General features: G+C 37.2%; 1 protein-coding gene across 2 annotated transcripts in view; it reads right to left on the bottom strand.

The window, feature by feature from the left end:
* MDFIC (MyoD family inhibitor domain containing) overlaps positions 1-21,595 on the bottom strand; it is a 97,520-nt gene that overhangs the window by 18,750 nt on the left and 57,175 nt on the right. For both annotated transcript variants that reach the window (XM_063606355.1, XM_055115329.2), the window contains exon 4: positions 20,247-20,522. In XM_063606355.1, coding sequence (XP_063462425.1) covers positions 20,247-20,522 — 276 coding nt within the window. The remainder of the gene's footprint in view (positions 1-20,246; positions 20,523-21,595) is intronic.

Raw genomic sequence — 21,595 nt, 5'->3', positions numbered from 1 at the left:
AACAAGTTCTAGTGGCGATCTGATAAATACTATTTTAAAAGTAGTGATTAGTATATATAATACTTTATGATTTCTGCAACAACTTTAATATATGAAAATGTCATCAACAAAGACACAGGTACTACTAATGCCACTGAAGTTTATCGCCTATATGTATAATTGAGAGAAATAACAAATTTAATTTAAAGTTTAGAAATTAGTGAAATTAATTTGGTTATCTTTTCTCAGACTTACATTGGACCCTCCCCCAATGCTAAGGACCCCTGAGCTGGAGGTTCATAAGTGAATCTTCCTAATACCTTCCTGGTATATTCAACTTAAACCATCTATATTTTTAAAAATTCCCCTTACAAGAGTTTTTAAGAAATATGTCAACTTTAAACTATGAGGTTCCTTCCAAACTATTTTACAAAATACTAGTTGAGAATTATATATATTAATTATAAAATATTCTCAAAACCACAATAGTTTAACACTATATGTAAGTAATTTAAAAAATAAAAGCATTTCTAAGAGAAATTAGTATTTCTATGTTGCTTCAGTTAGTTTTGGGAGTCAGAGTGGGTCATCTTGGAATGTAATTTAAAAAAAAAACAGCAAATAGCTAAACAAGTATGTATTTTGAAAGAATAATAATCAATTCAAATACCATGAGAATCTAATTCAATCTAGAAAAAAAAAATCATTGTTGAAAAGTTCCGGGTGTTTGGTGGAGATTTTTGGAGCTATTTCTTTTAAGCTATGTACCCATAACTCACAAACATATAAGCTAAGAATAAAAGTATCTGAAAAAGTATTAAAATATTATTGTGGAAAGTGTCATTAATCACTGCCATTGGGTTTCTATAAATGGTAGTCAATAATTAAATGAAATCATGTAAAATTTGCAAATGAAACAGGTAAGGGGAGGGGAGGGAGAGAAAGTATGAAATAGAGAAATGAGAGAAGAGAGGAAGGAGAGATGAGGAAGAGACATGGGGAACAGAGACAGTCAGACAGAGATATGGAAGGTGTACTTTGGAGTAACAACCAAAATAAGATAACCAAAACTCTGGAGGTGGCAGGCTTGATCTGCAAAGATAGATGCTCCTCCTACTACAGCATAAAACAGTCACACCCCTCGACGTAAGTGGTACCCTTTTGTTCCTATTCCTTCGAAATCTTCTTTTTAAAAACTTCATGTCCGAAATTAATTTTCCCCCAATATTAACATACTCTGTTCTTAAACATTTTGGTGTCAATTCAGCCAGGCAAACAACAGATCTTTTAAGTATATACAGAGATGGAAGCACACAAAAAGAAATGGAAAGAATATAGTAACAAAACATTGGGGGGAAAACAGGTAATTTATAAAGGCACCAAAGGCAATAATAAAAAATATAAAATATAGTATCATAAGAAGTACTTTCAGTTAATGACAAAGAATATAAATATAATCCATCTAAGCTTAAAATTTAGAATGCTCTCCATTCTCCAGATTTCCAAAAGGTAAATCATGTGGCATTTGGACATGAATTAAGGCATGTATTACACATCAGTATGTTTCTTTAGTCCAGCTGATTTAAATATACTCACTCTTCCACCCTCAACAATGCAACTCATTTCTCAAAAAGGTAAAATATTTTAGCTAAAGTAAAGTTTAGGCTAATGCAAAATATAAAGAAAATATTTTTATTTAACATGAGCATCTGAGATAAGGTTTTACTATAGGTGGTTATCTCAAATAACTGAAGTTGAAAGCTATATTCAATGAATAACACTTTGATACTATTTTTCTCTATGTATACCCTTTATAAACTACAAGACACTCATGAGTCATTACACAGTTTTTGTCAGAAAATTCAAACATCCTGCACAATCTGTATTTTTCCCCAAAACTTCCTCCTCTGAATTGTAGTATTATGCAGTGTCTAGTGCTATTATTGTAACTAAGAAATAATTTTTTGAAATGGTTCTAAAATCAATGGAAACTTTTAGTGTATTTTTCATCGTCCCAAATGATAAAATATTTTCTTAGGTAGAAAGTCTCCAAAACTTGTAAATCTACGATGCCATATCCTACCAGTCATTTGAAAGAGCTCCATTTGAACAAACTGAAAGTGCCTCATATGTGTAAGACACAGAACTAAAGAAGTCACTGTAAAAAATAGTGCTCTGCAGGCGTGGGCCCTTTCTTTTCTCTTTCTCTTTTCTTTTCTTTTCTTTCTTTCTTTCTCTTTCTTTCTTTTTCTTTCTTTTCTTTTCTTTTTTTCTTTTTTCTGTTTAGATGCAGGGTCATGCTTTCACACTCTGTTGCCCAGCCTGGAGTGCAGTGGCACAACCATAGCTCACCACAGCCTCAGGCTCCTGAATTCAAGTGATGCTCCTGTCTCAGCCTCCTAAGTAAAGTAGCTAGGACCACAGGCATGCAGCACCACGCCTGGTTAATTTTTTTTTTTTTTTTTCCTGTAGAGATGAGGTCCAGACTGGTCTCAAATTCCTAACCTCAAGCCATTCTCCTGCCTTGGCCTCCCAAAGTGCCAGGATTACAGATGTAAGCCACTGCCCCAGGTGACCCTTTCTTTAAAATCTGAGAGAGATAAAACACACGCGTGCACACACACACACACACACACACATGCACGCATGCACATACACTCCCCTACAACACCACAGGGTACTTTGTAATGAATCTCCTCCCCTCTCACCTTCTCAAAAACATCATGCTCCTGCATCATCAGTGTCTCCTCTACTAGTTCATTACCAATAGCACTCAACCATGTACCCCATTTCTAAAAACATTCACCTTTATATCCCAACCTTTTTACTTATTCTCCTTTCGGAAAACTCCTTGGTAGAGTAATCCAGATTTGCAATTTGCAATTTTTCTTTTCTCATTTTCTCTGGAATCCATCTCAATCACACTCTAGCCCGATCACAACACCAAAAGTGTGAAGGTCACCAGTGACTTCTACGTGACAATTTCAATGGTCACTTCTCATTCATCTTACTGGATTTCTCAGTTGCTTTTGACACATGATCACTCCCTCTGTTTTAAAATACTTCCTTCATTTGGTTTCCAAGCTGCCCCTCTTTATCCCTTCTCCATTACTAGCAACTCATCCTCACTTTTTTGATAGTTTCTCTTCATTTTCTACAGTGGCATAATGGCCCAGGGCTTAGTTTTTGGAGTACTTTTGCACTTTATCTATGTTCTGGGCAAGAGTTCTTAATCCTGCATTCAAATTAGAATCATATAGGGAGCTTCTAAAGGATGCTGATACCTTGGACCCACTCCATTCCAAATGAATCATAATCACTGATTTGTATTTTATTTCCTATTCCCTTTGCCCTAAAGATCTTTCTCCAAATATCCAGAGGCCAGGGTTGAGAACCCCAGTTGCCAGTGACCTCATCCACTGTACATTCTGCACCTTGAAAACTCACAAAACATATCTCAAGCTGCAGACCTTTCCTTTGAACTCCCAACTCCCTTATCCAAACACTGCCTCCACATCACCACTTGTACAGATAATGGGTATCTCAAATTCAATATATTCCAAACCAAACATGACCTTCCTCCATGAACCAAACCCCATTCTTCCTATAGTCTTCTCATCTCAGTTAATGGCCATTCCTTACTTTCAACTGCTCAGGCCCAGAAACTTGGAGTCATCCTTAATCCCCGTCTTTCACACCAAAATCTCATTCTTCAGCAAATCTTGTTCTGCCTTCAAAATACACCCAAATGCAACAACATCTCATCACCTCCATCACTGTCACCCCGATCCAATCCTATTACCTCCCACATGAATCACAGCAATGGTGTCATGGCAGGTCTCCCTTTTTGGGACCTTGTGTACCTGTAGTCCACTATCAGCACAAAAGGCAAAGTGATGTTTAAAAATAGTAAGTCAGATCATGTCAGCCATCTGCCATAGCCTGACGCAGTTTTCCTACCTCAAAATCAAAAACATTACAATGGCTCAGTAGGCACCTAATTATCTGGTCAGTTCTTAGAGATGTTTGATTTTAGATCTGAAGTTATCCAATCTCTTCAGTTACCTTCAAGAATAACACAATGCTGGGTGGTTCCAAGATGGCCGAATAGGAACAGCTGCAGTCTACAGCTCCCAGCATGAGTGACGCAGAAGACAGGTGATTTCTGCATTTCCAACTGAGCTTTGAAGAAAGTAGTGGTTCTCCCAGCATGGAGTTTGAGATCTGAGAACGGACAGACTGCCTCCTCAAGGGGGTCCCTGATCCCCAAGTAGCCTAACTGGGAGGCACCCCCCAGTAGGGGCAGACTGACACCTCACATGGCTGAGTACCCCTCTGAGATGAAGCTTCCAGAGGAACGATCAGGCAGCAACATTTGCTGTTCAGCAATATTTGCTGTTCTGCAGCCTCCGCTGCTGATACCCAGGAAAACAGGGTCTGGAGTGGACCTCCAGCAAACTCCAACAGACCTGCAGCTGAGGGTCCTGACTGTTAGAAGGAAAACTAACAAAAAGAAAGGACAACCACACCAAAACCCCATCTGCACATTACCATCATCAAAGACCAAAGGTAGATAAAACCACAAAGATGGGGGAAAAAACAGAGCAGAAAAACAAAATTCTAAAAATCAGAGTGCCTCTCCCCCTCCAAAGGAACACAGCTCCTTGCCAGCAATGGAAGAAAGCTGGATGGAGAATGACTTTGATGAGTTGAGAGAAGAAGGCTTCAGATGATCAAACTTCTCCAAGCTAAAGGGGGAATTTCGAACCCATCATAAAGAAGATAAAAACCTTGAAAAAAGATTAGACAAATGGCTAACTAGAATAACCAGCATGGAGAAGTCCTTAAATGACCTGATGGAGCTGAATACTGTGGCACAAGAACTACATGATGAATGCACAAGCTTCAGTAGCCGATTCGATCAACTGGAAGAAAGGGTATCAGTGATTGAAGATCAAATGAATGAAATGAAGTGAGAAGAGAAGTTTAGAGAAAAAAGAGTAAAAGAAACGAACAAAGCCTCCAAGAAATATGGGACTATGTGAAAAGACCAAATCTACGTCTGATTGGTGTGCCTGAAAGTGACGGGGAGAATGGAACCAAGCTGGAAAACACTCTGCAGGATATTATCCAGGAGAACATCCACAACCTAGCAAGGCAGGCCAACATTCAAATTCAGGAAATACAGAGAATGCCACAAAGATACTCCTCAAGAAGAGCAACTCCAAGACATAATTGTCAGATTCACCAAAGAGGAAATGAAGGAAAAAATGTTAAGGGCAGCCAGAGAGAAAGGTCTGGTTACCCACAAAGGGAAGCCCATCAGACTAAAAGCTGATCTCTCCGCAGAAACTTTACAAGCCAGAAGAGAGTGGGGGGCAATGTTCAACATTCTTAAAGAAAAGAATTTTCAAACCAGAATTTCATATACAGACAAATTAAGCTTCATAAGTGAAGGAGAAATAAAATCCTTTACAGATAAGCAAATGCTGAGAGATTTTGTCACCACCAGGCCTGCCCTAAAAGAGCTCCTGAAGGAAGCACTAAACATGGAAAGGAACAACTGGTACCAGCCACTGCAAAAACATGCCAAATTGTAAAAGACCATCGATGGTAGGAAGAAACTGCATCAACTAACGAGCAAAATAACCAGCTAATGTCATAATGACAGGATCAAATTCACACATAACAATATTAACCTTAAATGTAAATGGGCTAAATGCTCCAATTAAAAGACACAGACTGGCAAATTGGATAAAGAGTCAAGACCCAACAGTGTGTTGTATTCAGGAGACCCAACGCACATGCAGAGACAGACATAGGCTCAAAATTAAGGGATGGAGGAAGATCTACCAAGCAAATAGAAAACAAAAAAAGGCAGGGGTTGCACACCTAATCTCTGACAAAACAGACTTTAAACCAACAAAGACCAAAAGAGACAAAGAAGGCCATTACATAATGGTAAAGGGATCAATTCAACAAGAAGAGCTAACTATCCTAAATATATATGCACCCAATACAGGAGCACCCAGATTCATAAAGCAAGTCCTTAGAGACCTACAAAGAGACTCAGACTCCCACACAATAATAATGGGAGACCTTAACACCCCAGTGTCAACATTAGACAGATCAACGAGACAGAAAGTTAACAAGGATACCCAGGAATTGAACTCAGCTCTGCACCAAACGGACCTAATAGACATCTACAGAACTCTCCACCCCAAATCAACAGAATATACATTCTTCTCAGCACCATATCGCACTTATTCCAAAACTGACCAAATAGTTGGAAGTAAAGCACTCCTCAGCAAATATAAAATAACAGAAATTATAACAAACTGTCTCTCAGACCACAATGCAATCAAACTAGAACTCAGGATTAAGAAACTCACTCAAAACCGCTCAACTACATGGAAACTGAACAATCTGCTCCTGAATGACTACTGGGTACATCTTGTTAAATGAAGGCAGAAAGATGTTCTATGAAACCAATGAGAACAAAGACACAACATACCAGAATCTCTGGGACACATTTAAAGCAGTGTGTAAAGGGAAATTTATAGCACTAAATGCCCACAAGAGAAAGCAGGAAAGATTTAAATTGACACCCTAACATCACAATTAAAAGAACTAGAGAAGCAAGAGCAAACACATTCAAAAGCCAGCAGAAGGCAAGAAATAACTAAGATCAGATCAGAACTGAAGGAGATAGAGGCACAAAAAACTCTTCAAAAAATCAATGAATCCAGGAGCTGGTTTTTTGAAAAGATCAACAAAATTGATAGACCGCTACCAAGACTAATAAAGAAGAAAAGAGAGAAAAATCAAATAGACACAATAAAAAATGATAAAGGGGATATCACCACTGATCCCACAGAAATACAAACTACCATCAGAGAATACTATAAACACCTCTACACAAATAAACTAGAAAATCTAGAAGAAACGGATAAATTCCTGGACACATACACACTCCCAAGACTAAACCAGGAAGAAATTGAATCCCTGAATAGACCAATAACAGGCTCTGAAATTGGGGCAATAATTAATAGCCTACCAGCCAAAAAAAGTCCAGGACCAGACAGATTCACAGCTCTACCCTCTACTAGAGGCACAAGGAGGAGCTGCTGCCATTCCTTCTGAAACTATTCCAATCAACAGAAAAAGAGGGTATCCTCCCTAACTCATTTTATGAGGCCAGCATTATCCTGATGCCAAAGCCCGGCAGAAATACAACGAAAAAAGAGAATTTTAGACCAATATCCCTGATGAACATTCATGCAAAAATCCTCAGTAAAATACTGGCAAACCGAATCCAGTAGCACATCAAAAAGCTTATCCACCATGATCAAGTGGGCTTCATCCCTGGGATGCAAGGCTGGTTCAACATACACAAATCAATAAACATAATCCAGCATATAAACAGAACCAAAGACAAAAACCACATGATTATCTCAAAAGATGCAGAAAAGGCCTTTGAAAAATTCAACAGCCCTTCATACTAAAAACTCTCAATAAATTCGGTATTGCTGGGACATATCTCAAAATAATAAGAGCTATTTATGACAAACCCACAGCCAATAACATACTGAATGGGCAAAAACTGGAAGCATTCCCTTGGAAAACTGGCACAAGACAGGGATGCCCTATCTCACCACTCCTATTCAACATAGTGTTGGAAGTTCTGGCCAGGGCAATCAGGCAGGAGAAAGAAATAAAGGGTATTCAACTAGGAAAAGAGGAAGTCAAATTGTCCCTGTTTGCAGATGACGTAATTGTATATTTAGAAAACCCCATCGTCTCAGCCCAAAATCTCCTTAAGCTGATAAGCAACTTCAGCAAAGTCTCAGGATAAAAATCAATGTGCAAAAATCACAAGCATTCTTATACACCAATAATAGACAAACAGAGAGCCAAATCATGAGTGAACTCCCATTCACAATTGCTTCAAAGAGAATAAAATACCTAGGAATCTGACTTACAAGGGATGTGAAGGACTTCTTCAAGGAGAACTACAAACCACTGCTCAACGAAATAAAAGAGGACACAAACAAATGGAAGAACATTTCATGCTCATGCACAGGAAGAATCAATATTGTGAAAATGGCCATACTGCCTAAGGTAACTTATAGATTCAATGCCATCCCCATCAAGCTACCAATGACTTTCTTCACAGAATTGAAAAAAACTACTTTAAAGTTCATATGGAACCAAAAAGGAGCCCACATTGCCAAGACAATCCTAAGCCAAAAGAACAAAGCTGGAGGCATCACGCTACCTGACTTCAAACTATACTACAAGGCTACAGTAACCAAAACAGCATGGTACTGGTACCAAAACAGAGATATAGACCAATGGAACTGAACAGAGCCCTCAGAAATAATACCACACATCTACAACCATGTGATCTTTGACAAACCTGACAAAAACAAGAAATGGGGAAAGGATTCCCTATTTAATAAATGGTGCTGGGAATACTGGCTAGCCACATGTAGAAAGCTGAAACTAGATTCCTTCCTTACACCTTATACAAAAATTAACTCAAGATGGATCAAAGACTCAAATGTCAGACCTAAAACCATAAAAACCCTAAAAGAAAACCTAGGCAATACCATTCAGGACATAGGCATGGGCAAGGACTTCATGTCTAAAACACCAAAAGCAATGGCAAGAAAAGCCAAAATTGACAAATGGGATCTAATTAAACTAAAGAGCTTCTGCACAGCAAAAGAAACTATCATCAGAGTGAACAGGCAACCTACAGAATCAGAGAAAATTTTTACAATCTACTCATCTGACAAAGGACTAATATCCAGTATCTACAAAGAACCCAAACAAATTTACAAGAAAAAAACAAAAAACCCCATCACAAAGTGGGCGAAGGAGATGAACAGACACTTCTCAAAACAAGACATTTATGCAGCCAACAGACACATGAAAAAATGCTCATCATCACTGGCCATCAGAGAAATGCAAATCAAAACCACAATGAGATACCATCTCACACCAGTTAGAATGCTGATCATTAAAAAGTCAGGAAACAACAGGTGCTGGAGAGGATGTGGAGAAATAGGAACACTTTTACACTGTTGGTGGGACTGTAAACTAGTTCAACCATTGTGGAAGACAGTGTGGCGATTCCTCAAGGATCTAGTACTAGAAATACCATTTGACCCAGCCATCCCATTACTGGGTAGATACCCAAAGGATTATAAATCATGCTGCTATAAAGACACATGCACATGTATGTTTATTGGGGCACTATTCACAATAGCAAAGACTTGGAACCAACCCAAATGCCCATCAGTGATAGACTGGATTAAGAAAATGTGGCACATATACACCATGGAATACTATGCAGCCATAAAAAAGGATGAGTTCATGTCCTTTGTATGGACATGGATGAATCTGGAAACCATCACTTTCAGCAAACTATTGCAAGGACAAAAAACCAAACACTGCATGTTCTCACTCATAGGTGGGAATTGAACAATGAGAACACTTGGACACAGGAAGGGAAACATCACACACTGGGGCCTGTCGTGGGGCAGGTGGAGGGGAGGGATAGCATTAGGAGATATACCTAAAGTAAATGATGAGTTAATGGGAGCAGCACACCAACATGGCACATGTAGACATATGTAACAAACCTGCACGTTGTGCACATGTATCCTAGAACTTAAAGCATAAAGAAAAAAAAAAAAGAATAACACAGTGCTAACAGGATCTTGTTGTCTGTCTTTAAAACTTTGCGGGGGGAAATAATAACTCTTGTCAGATTCTCAAAGAAGCCCATGTGATCAAAAATGATCAGAATCACTGTGTAAAAGATTATCACAATTAATCAAAACTCCTTTTTATTATAGATTAAGCTTTAACCTTTTCAAGCCTTTGTTTGTGATAGTAATTCAATGATGAGTAGAGCATACTAAAGCATAAATTTACTTTAAATATATTTTGAAATTAACCTACTGTTTCCCATTTGTCTGCATTATGCAGTGGTTTCTTTACTTATATTTTCTTCTCTTTAGCTGTTTGCTTAACTATGTTTGTTTTTACTTCTTATACTATACTATGTGTAAAAGCTATGATTAAATTCAATTAAGGGCCTTATGAACATAAAATATAAGATGCTATCGATTTTAATCAATTTGTGATCCAAAACACAAGTCAGAGACTTGGAACTCAGAATCCTAAGGCCCTATCAATCCCCTCCATTCAAACTCAATGAATGCTCATGGAATGAGGTAGGAGTAGGGATTTGAGAAAGGCTTTTTAATCACCAAAGGTTACGTGTCCTTGTACCAAATCATTCCATAGAAGTTACTGAGAAGTCTTCTAAAATTAGTCAACCACATAACCCTTACAGAGCAGAGCCATTGAGGTTAACAATTCGGTAAATACTTCTCTGGTTGCTCAATTCTCTTGCTTTGACAATGTCAATGCATTCATTTAGTTCAGTGGATTAAACTATAGATCTAAAGTCTAAATACACTATATGCTGGTTTGTCAAGAAGGTATCATTATTGCCTTCTCATATCTTCAAATGTTCCTTCTCTCCTGGATCTTTTCCAGCTGAATGTAAACATACTGAAATTGTTCCTATCTTAAAACAAAATAATACACACCAAGAAAACAACCCTTCTGGACTTGCACTTCTGCCCTGAATTTTGGCCTTTCTAGAACTGTTTACACATTCTACAACCCACATCACTGTGGCTTCTACATGAAAACAACTCTTAATAAGGTCACTAAATGATGTCCATGTTGTCACAACCAACAGAAATATTTCAGTGCTCATTTTACTGAACCTGTCATCAATATCTGGTGCACCTTGATATAGTTCTCTTCCTCTTTTTAAAACATTCTTTCCCTGCCTCATGATATCATTATCTCCAGTCTGTCTCCCCCTCACATTTCTTGTTTCCTCTCAGCCAGATAATCGTCCTCTTTTCTTTGCACTGTGACCTCTCCTCTAGGCTATTTTATCAGTATGGCCTTACTCTGACTTACTGTCTATCTGATATTACCTCTGGAGAAAAATCTGAACTTTCCTTGGGATTGTCTCCCAAGCACGCAAGCTGAACCCACAATCCCATCCCACCAAACTGGCTGGCCTCCAGTGATTGCTGAGTCACTCAGTTCTCAGCCATCTGACCTTTTCTCTGAAATCTCTACTTTAAAATCTCATCCAGATTTATAGTGAAGTGTCTCCTCTATGAGAACAAATATGAATAAGTATATTTGCCTCTAACTCCTTCTCTCCAGCTCCAGTTGTATATTTCCAAATGCATTTTGGAATTCTCCTCTTGAATTACGTATAATCATACAAAACTGAACAGGTCTAAAACTCAACTCATGATCATCTCCAAACTACATTCAGCTATTCCTCCTAATTTCCTAATTTCTATTCAATTTCCAAACTAATTGAACTAAAATGTTAATGACAGTCCTGCTCAGAATAATACATATCTGACTGCTCTTCCAAATCTACCCAGATTTAGCTCTGGACCTCATTTAATCCTGAAACTCTAAAGTAAATCTTCAATTCCTCTATTACCAGCACTTGACAGAGCTCTTGAGGTTGAATCCCTCACGAACAAACTTTCATCTCCAGCCTGGCTGCTGTGCCTACATATTATGTTTGACCTAAAAAAATCACCTAACATTTCATCACTGTACTAAAAAACAAAACAAAACAAAACTTTGGTGCATTAGTAGAGTCATAGGATTTATTCAATTCTTTCCATTATTCTGAAGCCTGGTTTCTAAATAGCTTCTGCATCCAACTACCCCACACCCTAAAGCTTCCTGGCCAATCTATCTGTATCTCCATTGTTTTATTTCCTCCCCACCCATCTCCTGAGTGAATGCTGAGCTAATTTAATTTGCTAAAGCAGTGACCTAAGATAGCTTGTCTACAAACACAAAAAAACAACGGTGAAGTCCATACATAGCTGATAGCTTCTATCTCTTCTTTAAGATGGCCTATAAATTATTGGTTATTACAAAAGAAGAGCTCTGAGGCTTGAGGCATATTTTGAGTTATCTCTATGTTTCAATATTAAGTTAAATATTTTTCAGAACCTTGTAAAATAGTTTCTTTGCTCCTCACCAAATACATAGGTATGAGAACAAACTACATAGTTAACTTATTTTCCTAAACTTTAAGATAAGGTACTTAAATGTTTACTTTTGGCCCTACAGAAACACTTACTATTTATAAATACTTCTGATGGATAATTGCTTTATTTTTTTTAAAAAGACAGCTAATTTAAATATTTCAAGTAAACAAAAATTAATGATTTATATGTGCAGAATGATTTATACTTTGATATAGTCAACTCTGATCATGCCTACTATCCATACACACACTCCTCATTGTATTACTATTTTTCAATTTAATGTGTTGGCTGAGCAGTGACATTTCTTGAAGTCCTATTTTCCAAAGAACTAGCAAATATTGCATTGGAAAGCAGAATTCTAAACCTTTCGCCCACACCATTATTGTAACATGGGATGGAAGGCACTGCGCCTGAGAAAACAGAACATAACAAAACAAAACATCATCCAAGCAAATTAAGTATTTTGAGGAATGCAGTGACATATCCTGCCAAAGTCACAGAAAATTTGTTTCTGGAACCTCTGATTATAACTTTATGGTCATATCATGAGCTCCTATTATTATCTTTCCACTAAAATACTACTGTAGTACTTCTACAATTACAGGCAAAATGGAAAAGCTTTTTATGGGAAAAAATGAATATAAGATTTTACAATACTGTTGAAACTAACAGCAAACAACTCAATTTCAATTTTACCTTTCTAATTTCTTTTCCCACCTTCAGGATTCAACAATATGTAGCTGTTTGAAACCCATATGGAATAGTGAGAAAACTTGATGGGGCTGGGAAGTAGGATCTCTGAGTAACTGTCCTCCCTCTGCTGGGTCTCTTTTTGCTTTCTTTTAGCTCAAATATTTGCCCTTCCTTTTATTCCTTCACATTCTCTCCCTTAAGAATTTCAGCCATTCCTGCCCTTTCAACCACAATGTCTATGGAGTAATAAAGAACAAGTCTAGTTCTCCAGTTGACACTCCTAACTCACTTTTTTCTGAACTTGTATAAGCCAGGCACTAGGCTGTAGGCTAAACATTAAAAGATGAGTAAGACAGAATCTGCTTTCAGTGAGATTACATTTTAATACAGAAAGGCAGATTAACAGATCAATAGATTAATAGATTAATAGATCAACCAAGCCTGCTGTGGGAGACCCAAAAAAGGGGCAATTCGCCCAAAATGGGGCATCAGGAGATGATGACTAAGATGAGTTCTAAAAAAATGTGTAGAGATTAAGAATGCAAAGAGAGTTATGAGAACATACCAGGCTGAGGGGAGAGAAGAAACAAAGGCATTCAGCAGTGTTTCACCTGACCATGTGTACAGAAATGTCTATGCATTACAGTGGAGGCAAAATTCCAAGTGCAAGGAGTTAGACCTGGAGTTTGCAGATGGTGAAAGGAAGGGGAAATAGTAAGGTCAAGGAAAGATATTTTTACCATTTTACCAGTGATTCACAAGGAAGGAGGGGAAATCACTTTATGGACTTTTCTAATTGCCTTGCCCAATTCTGCTTAATCCCTTTTTAAAGCTGTGTGCGCTACCCAGACTGTCTCCTGGAGAATCTTGGCTGTACTCCTACTGGTGGGGAGTATGCATTATCCCTCTGGTATATTCTGAAAAACTCCTCTGTTATAAATGCAAGAGAAAATGCACCAAAAAGACAAAGAAGCGAAGCCTAAAAAGAAAACAAAGAAAGGTCATAGACCTCAGAAACCAAAAAATAGTTTTAAAAAAAGAAAGCAGAAAAAGCCTGTACAATATAAACTGGGTTTCAGTCCTCCCATAGGTCCAAATGTCTCCTGTAGAGCTCATTAGCATCCCAAGCTCAACATGGCTAAAACCAATTCATCATTTTCTTTTCGATAACAGTTCATTATTAATGTACAAAAAAAAAACTGCAAAGGTAATCACGGTGCAGATGGTAGGGGAGGTTAATACATAGCAGTATTGGCTACAGGTGAGAAAGCACCCTGATTCTATATAATTCCAACCATGGAATTTTTGTATTACAGAGAGAAAAGAAAACACAATTTTTCAAAAAAAGTATATATGGGATATGATGTCCTTTAGATAAATCATATAGACCTGTGTAATATTAATAGCTTCAGAAGAACGGGCCATCCCAGGCTCCATAGACTGGTTCATTCCTACTCATCTAGTATCTTCTCTACTAATTTAGCTTTTCAACAACAGCAAACTGTTTGTAGTTCTCTGAATAAAACATATGAATTCATGAATTTACATAGAGGGTAGCAACACACACTGGGAACTTTCAGAGAGGGAGGTGGTGAGAGATGGGAGAGGATCAGAAAAAAATAACCAGTAGGCACTAGGCTTAATACCTGGGGGATGAAATAATCTGTACAACAAACCCCCATGACACATGTTTACTTATCTAACAAACTTTACTTATCAAACAAACAAAAAGAAGAGCACACACACACACACACACACACACACACACAGAGAAAAGAAAAAAGAAAAACAAAATCCTTTGGCCTCGAATGCCTCCCTCTATTCTCAACTCCCTAAACTATCTTTGTCTTGTCTTTCAGGTCCCCATCCAGGCATTGACTTTTCCAAGAAGCTAACATTCCTGACCCCTCTATGAACCTTAATACTAATGATCATAACAGCAGCTAACACATATCGAACACTTCATCTGAGCCAGTCTGTATTCTAAGCACTAAGCAGTACCAATTCAAGTCTTCTTCATAACGATCCTATGAAGTAGGTACTAATAATATCACCATTTTAGAGATGAGACGCTGATGCAAAAAGAGGCTAAGTAACCTGCCCAAAGACACATCACTGGTGAGTAGCAAAGCCAATATTTGATCCCAACCAGGCTAGTTTCAGAGTCTGTGCTCTAATTACTATACCACACTGCTTCTATGTGATTAAAAATGAGATGATTGTAGTTACTTCCATCTACATAACGCTCTTCACTGTCTTGTTCAGCATTTATGTTCAATGATATACTAGGACTGGATATGTATTTCTCTATGCATACTAAATGCAGAATATCAAGTATGGGGTGTAAACTAATGCAAAAATTCCTAAAAAGTATAAAATTTCTTTAAAAGCATTTTGTTAGAACTTAATTTTTACAAAAATATATAGATGTAACTGGCACATGTAAAACATACTAAGATTTACCATTCCTATAAGAAAAGTGTCTTTGAGTCTAATGAAAACCCTTGGCAATTTGAATATTATATGATACTAAATTATACTATAATTATTTCAAAGGTCAAGAATCTTAAACATTTAGTCTTAAAACTCTCCACCTGGGTGATGCAATCAGAAAATTAATGTATGAAAATATTTAATTATACAAAACAAGTAGAAATCTACAAATTTAATAACCTTTAAATAAAATGTGCAATTTTTTTCCCACATGGGTTTTTTTTCCTTCATTGCAAAAATGGAACTTTTTAAAAGAACATTTTTTTTGGTGAATATGAGCACACATTTTATTTTCCAGGGCTGGTTTCAAGGAAGGGTAGGATAAAATGATTTGGAATAGAGCATTGTATCACGTGTTAACTCATGAGAAACTTTTTTATGCTGGGCACCACTGTACGATAAAAAAAAAAATTGACTTAGATTCAGTCCAGCCTTTTCAGGAATTCACAGTCTAGTAGGAAAAGGAAAACAGAGAGCACAGGTGTGAGAGTTGTTTTTAAAACTGTGGTAAGAAGGGCTTTAAGAGGCAAATGTATACTAAGAAGAAGATCCCTGCTTGGCCCACAGCTGTAACACCATTAACATCCTATATCATGTTGAAATGTCTGATAAATTACCTTTTTTTCAGAAAACTTTAGTCACACAAAATAGCACAGAGGTTAGGAACATGGATTGTGGAACCAGAATGTCTGAGTTTGAGTCTCAATTTTACCATGCACCTGTTGCCTTTGGTTGCTTCCTTTAACTTCTCTGTGCCTCAGTTTCCTCATTTATAATTAGATAATTTCATATAATTCATAGAATTGCAGCGTTGTTGGGAGGACTAAATGAGTTCATGTGAGAGAAGCAAGTAGCATATATAAGGCACTCTAATTATATGAATCAACATCACTTAAAAAGTACCTGATGGGGATGCTGAGGTGGGCGGATCACCTGAGGTCAGGAGTTCAAGACCAGCCTGGCCAACGTGGTGAAACCCCATCTCTACTAAAAATACAAAAAAATTAGCCGGGCGTGGTGGTGGGCGCCTGTAATTCCACCTACTCAGGAGGCTGAGGCAGGCGAATCGCTTGAATTCGGGCGGCAGAGGTTGCATTGAGCCGAGATCGCACCATTGCACTCCAGCCTGGGCAACAGAGTGAGACACGACCTCAAAAAAAAAAAAAAAAAAAAAGTACCTGATGAAGTGCAGGCTTCTTTGTTCTCAGTTCTTCAGACACTCACAGTTAAAGACATGTTAAAACATCTTGCCAACCCACAGACTCATTTATGGCTGGTTCAAACCTTACCTCTGTATAAGCAACGGATCATGTCTTAGCAGTGTTTTTGCTATCCTGGTTAGAAAAGACGCCCTTAGAGTTCTTAATCAAACACTAGAAAATTTGTAAATATTTTATTCCATTATCTGAACCAAAAAAAATGTTATTCCAGTTGTTGATAAAATTTATATGTGGTACAAAAATCACAACCACAAGCACCATGTACCCAGACATACAAAACATTGTCAAAGTGGGCATGATTAGCTGCTTTGAGAATTTTAGTTAAGATTATTTTGCTACTTGTTTGCTCATTTGCCTTTGGAAGAACAGGCATAGAAGATGATGATTTAACAAAAATGTGAAGCAGAACAGTCATAAAACTGAGAAAAGCCTTGTAGTATGGTTTGAATGTCACCTCTCCAAAACTCAGATGTTGAAACGTCATGGACAATGTGATGATATTAAGAGGTAAGTCCTTCAAGAGGTGATTTGGCCATGAGGGCTTCTCCCTCATTAATGAGATTAAGGCCATTATAAAAGAGGCTTCATGCAGTTTTTGATCTCTTGCCCTTCTGCTTTCCGCCATGTGAGAACACACGCTCCTCCCTTTCCAAGGATGCAGCAACAAGGCATCATCTTAGAAGCAGAAAATGGTCATCTCCAGACAACCTAACCTGCCAGCACCTTGATCTTGCTCTTCCCAGCCTCCAGAACTGAGAGAAAATAAACTTCTGATCTTTATCAAATACCCAGTCTCAGGTGTTTTATTTATTTATTTATTTTAGAGACAGGGTCTCACTCTGTCACCCAGGCTGGAATATAGTGGCACAATCATAGCTCACTGTAACCTCAAACTCCTGGGCTCAGATGGTCCTCCCACCTCAGCCTCCTGAGTAGTTAAGACTACAGGTGCATGCCACTGTGCCCAGGTAGATTTTTTTTTCTTTTTTGTAGAGATGAGATCTTGCTATGTAGCCCAGGCTGGTCTTGAACTCCTGGTCTCAAGCGATCCTCCCCAGTGGCCCTCTCAAACTGCTGGGATTATAGATATGAGCCAACCTGACCAAACTTTAGTCTCAGGTATTTTGTTATAGCAGCACAAATAGACTAAGACACCTAGCCACTAAATCTCCCCATTCTTATTGCTTTATAAAAAATCATTTCCATCCATTTTTATTTGCACAATAAATCATGCTGCCTATTCAAGGCCTACTGTTCTGACATATGGGCCTCCTGAAATTCAGGTGCTATTTCTGTTCACCACAACTGTTTCTGCCCCTGCCCCATTCTGCACATCAGGTTTTAGGTGTTTCCTCAACAAGAGATCACATATTCTATAGAGCAAGAGATCTATCCTGAGAGTCAAGTAGGTGCTGTAAAAAGAGACTCACAGAATCTTGGAACTGAACTTAATTTTTAAAATTATCTAATCCAAACCCTTCATTCCACAGAAAAAGCAGGCCCATAGAAACTCAAGTACCCCAGCAAGCTGGTGGCAGAATTGAGAATGTTTTTCCTTTTAATTTGCCATCTACCAGTTCAACGGATTTTTTGTTTTGTTTTGGTTTTAGTTTTTATTACAGCACATTGCCAGAGAACAAACATAACTTCAAAACTGAAAGTCAGAAGAAACACAAAATTTTAGGGCACAACCTTAAATACTAACAAATCATGAAGATATCGAACTTTGAGAAAAATATGGACAATCAAATTTTAATCTAGATTCAAGTAATCACAATAAAACAAACCTACAATTGTCTAAATTCTATAGTCTTACAATGAAGATATGGATAAGACTTTGCAAAATGTGTTTATACATTTAAATTTGTATTTTATGCTCCTCATGTCTCCAACCCAATCTGGAACATATTTTGTGATAAAAGCAGATTACACAGATTACAAGGGACTTCCCTTATCCAGAGCTCTGTGGTAGGCCATAAGTGTGAATGTGAGCATGAGAGAAGAGAAAGAAAAAGTAAAAGAGGGAGGGAAGGGGGAGAATAAAGGAGAAGGGAGAGAAAGAGGAAGAGTAAAACTGTATCTCATTCATATACCGGTGATTTTCTTCCTCCTTCATATGTTACTTATGAAGCTGCATTCCTACATTACAAATAAATTCAGACATGGTATTAAAGGCAAGCAATAATAAAAAATTTATAAACATTCCATAAGCTATTTCAAGTTAGGACTGATATGCGAATATTACCATTCTTTAATACAAAAATAAGTAAATATCAAATGGAAAATAAGAGGTTAGGGACGTAATAAGTGAATTCAAATGTATAAAACAAGTACATTTCAATTGCATTCAATTATTTCACCCAATCACCTAGAAGCGAAGATCCTCTAAAGAAAATTGCATTGCTTTCCCAACTCCTTGGAGAGCCAGTTTAGTTAACAGCCTACCTATGCTTCAGAGATGACCATGCAGCTTACATGTCAAACTCATTTTAAAGTGTCAATCAAGTCCCTTTCAATCTAATTAGTTTGGAAAGTAGTGTCACTGACCTGGAACTATGCAGACCATTTATTATCATATCATTTGATCAACCTAACACTTTATCTCAGTTGAGTTTGAGACACCTGTAGCCAAAATGCAATATCCTTTCTCCCACTCATTACTGGTAATTCTCAATACAATTTCCTATTTACAACTCAATTTGTCTCTATGAATAAGCATGACCAACTTCACAGAGGCATTCCACAAAATTTCTCTTACTTAAGATTTCATAGCAAAATAGAAAGGAAAGGGGAATAAGGAGAAATATATGTATATCAGATACATATAACAGATTCAAGACTTTAGACATCCAATAACTGCTAAAAGGCGAAAGGAGGAAAACCAGAGAACCATGGATACATGGAAAGAAATTTGGATCCTTAAATATGGGAGATTTTTATTTTTGAAATATAATACAACGAATCATGTAAAGGGAGTCTGTTTTAATTGTCACCATGTGCAATTTGTTTGATTAATAAAGAACTTTCTCAGGTTCATAGTATTTAACCTGCTTTTAACCCAGCCAAGGGCAGGATGAGATAGAACTGAAGAGGTAATAACTAGTTCTCCAGGGGACAGAGAACACAGCCAAGTGTCTCTAAAGGAGGAGGTGAAGACCAGACCACAGTGAGGCTGAAATGGGATGGGAGTGGAGATGGTTGCGGGTGCTGGCCAACGTGGCGGCTGAAAGATGCTGGTCAGTCAAGCAACAGAAATCACCTGGCCTATTCCCTGGCAAGAGCATGAAAATTACCTAATCTTTCTCTCATTTTAGCTTTGTCTATTTAAGAACCGATTTGCAAGACAAAAATACAAGCAGGTAATCTTATCTCTGAACTATAGAATAACATATTGCATCAGGGAGGGATAAAAATACACACACACACTCATGTATGCCATCAAAATGTTGTATTTATATTTTTAAATGTGGCATTAAAAAAAGAAGTATAGCAGTTATATTTAAAGTAATGACTATTCACTCTAGAAGACGATTATCTAAAAGCAGGATGTCAGCTGCCACTGCTTCCTTTTCTATCTTGTGCTTTCCTTTGGGAAAGTTAATCTGCATTTTACCAAAATTCCTGTTTGTCTGAAGGATAAGCAAGATTCTTCAATTATATTTGCTTGATCAAATAATTACCAGGAAATATTATTTTACATCTGGTCAAATAAAATCTACATATATCTCAAACTTACCTTCAGGTGAAGAGCCTGTCTTTTGGGAAAAGACAGCATTTACTTTGCTCTTCTTACTGATATCGCTGTTTACAGACAAGCTGGACTGAATTTTTCTATGCATTTTTTGAGAAACAGGTGCTGAAAGTTTGCGATTATCTGCGGATCCGTGTTTGGCCCCATGGTGAATTCCATTTCCATTGCTCAGACCTGTGTGGCCGTTCTTTATCTTGCCTATTTCCTCACCACTCGGCACCTGTGCTGAAGTCTGAAGCTGAGGCAAGCGCTGAGGTTGGGCTAAATTAAAAACAGGAAAAAGTCAGCCAGTTAAAGAAAAGGAAATTAATATTTTAAAATAATGAAAATACATTCAGTAACAGAGATTTGGGGTTTTACCCATAATACTAACACTGAAGAGGCAACAAAGAAAAGAAAGAAAAATGCTAACATAGACATACAGAAAGTATAATTTACTAAAATGGAAAATGGGAATGGGGTCATCAAAAGTGGGTTTGTACAAGGATATAAAAAGTAGACCATAGAAATACTGTTTTGGGCGGTTTTAAAGAAAATTTAAGTTAGAAATCTGAAAAGGTAATTTAAGACTCATTCAGAGAATGTTGATTATTTTCTATATGCTGAGCCCTCTTTGTGCATAAACACAACAGTGTTATCTCAATACTACTACTAATAACAAACTACTCAATTGTTTTTTCAAATAAAAGGAAAGAAATGATAAGTTCTGGTATTCAAAGCCAGACAATACAAAGAAAAATACAGTGTTTTTTAAAAAAATCCCATTGTGAATCCTGCAGGAGAAAATCTTTTCTATATTTATTCTTTAATTTGATTTTTAAATAAACAAGTTATGAAAAATTAGGAATACAAGATAATTTCTTTAATAAAACATATCTACCAAATTTAAATGTCAGGACTTTAGAAGTATGTCAAATGCCCACCCTTACGTTACTTATGCAATATTGTGCAGGAGATCATAGTACAAGCAATAAACAAGACAAAGAAATGTAATAGGTCTGACTTCTAGACAGGAATGAACAAAATTTTTGAGATGTGCACAGATTTGGATGTTCTGGGGAACATTCAAATATATAGTATATATATAATCTAAGTTTAAGACTATAAAAACTGAAAGTCTAAATATGTAGCAAGATTGATACACAACCATATAAAATCAACAATGCTCCTGTAAGCAAAGAGTATAACCAATTAACAAATAAACAAGAAAAATAACTCTTCACAATAGCAAAAAAAGAAAGAACAAGCCAACAAACAAACAAACGATGCTATACGTATTTTGGAATTAAACTAGAAAAAAATGGGCAGAGGTTTTATGGCAAAAATTACAAAAC

Source organism: Pan paniscus, chromosome 6, assembly GCF_029289425.2.
Source record: "Pan paniscus chromosome 6, NHGRI_mPanPan1-v2.0_pri, whole genome shotgun sequence".
Taxonomy (NCBI): Eukaryota; Metazoa; Chordata; class Mammalia; order Primates; family Hominidae; genus Pan; species Pan paniscus.
This window is presented reverse-complemented; position numbering and strand designations above follow the sequence as displayed.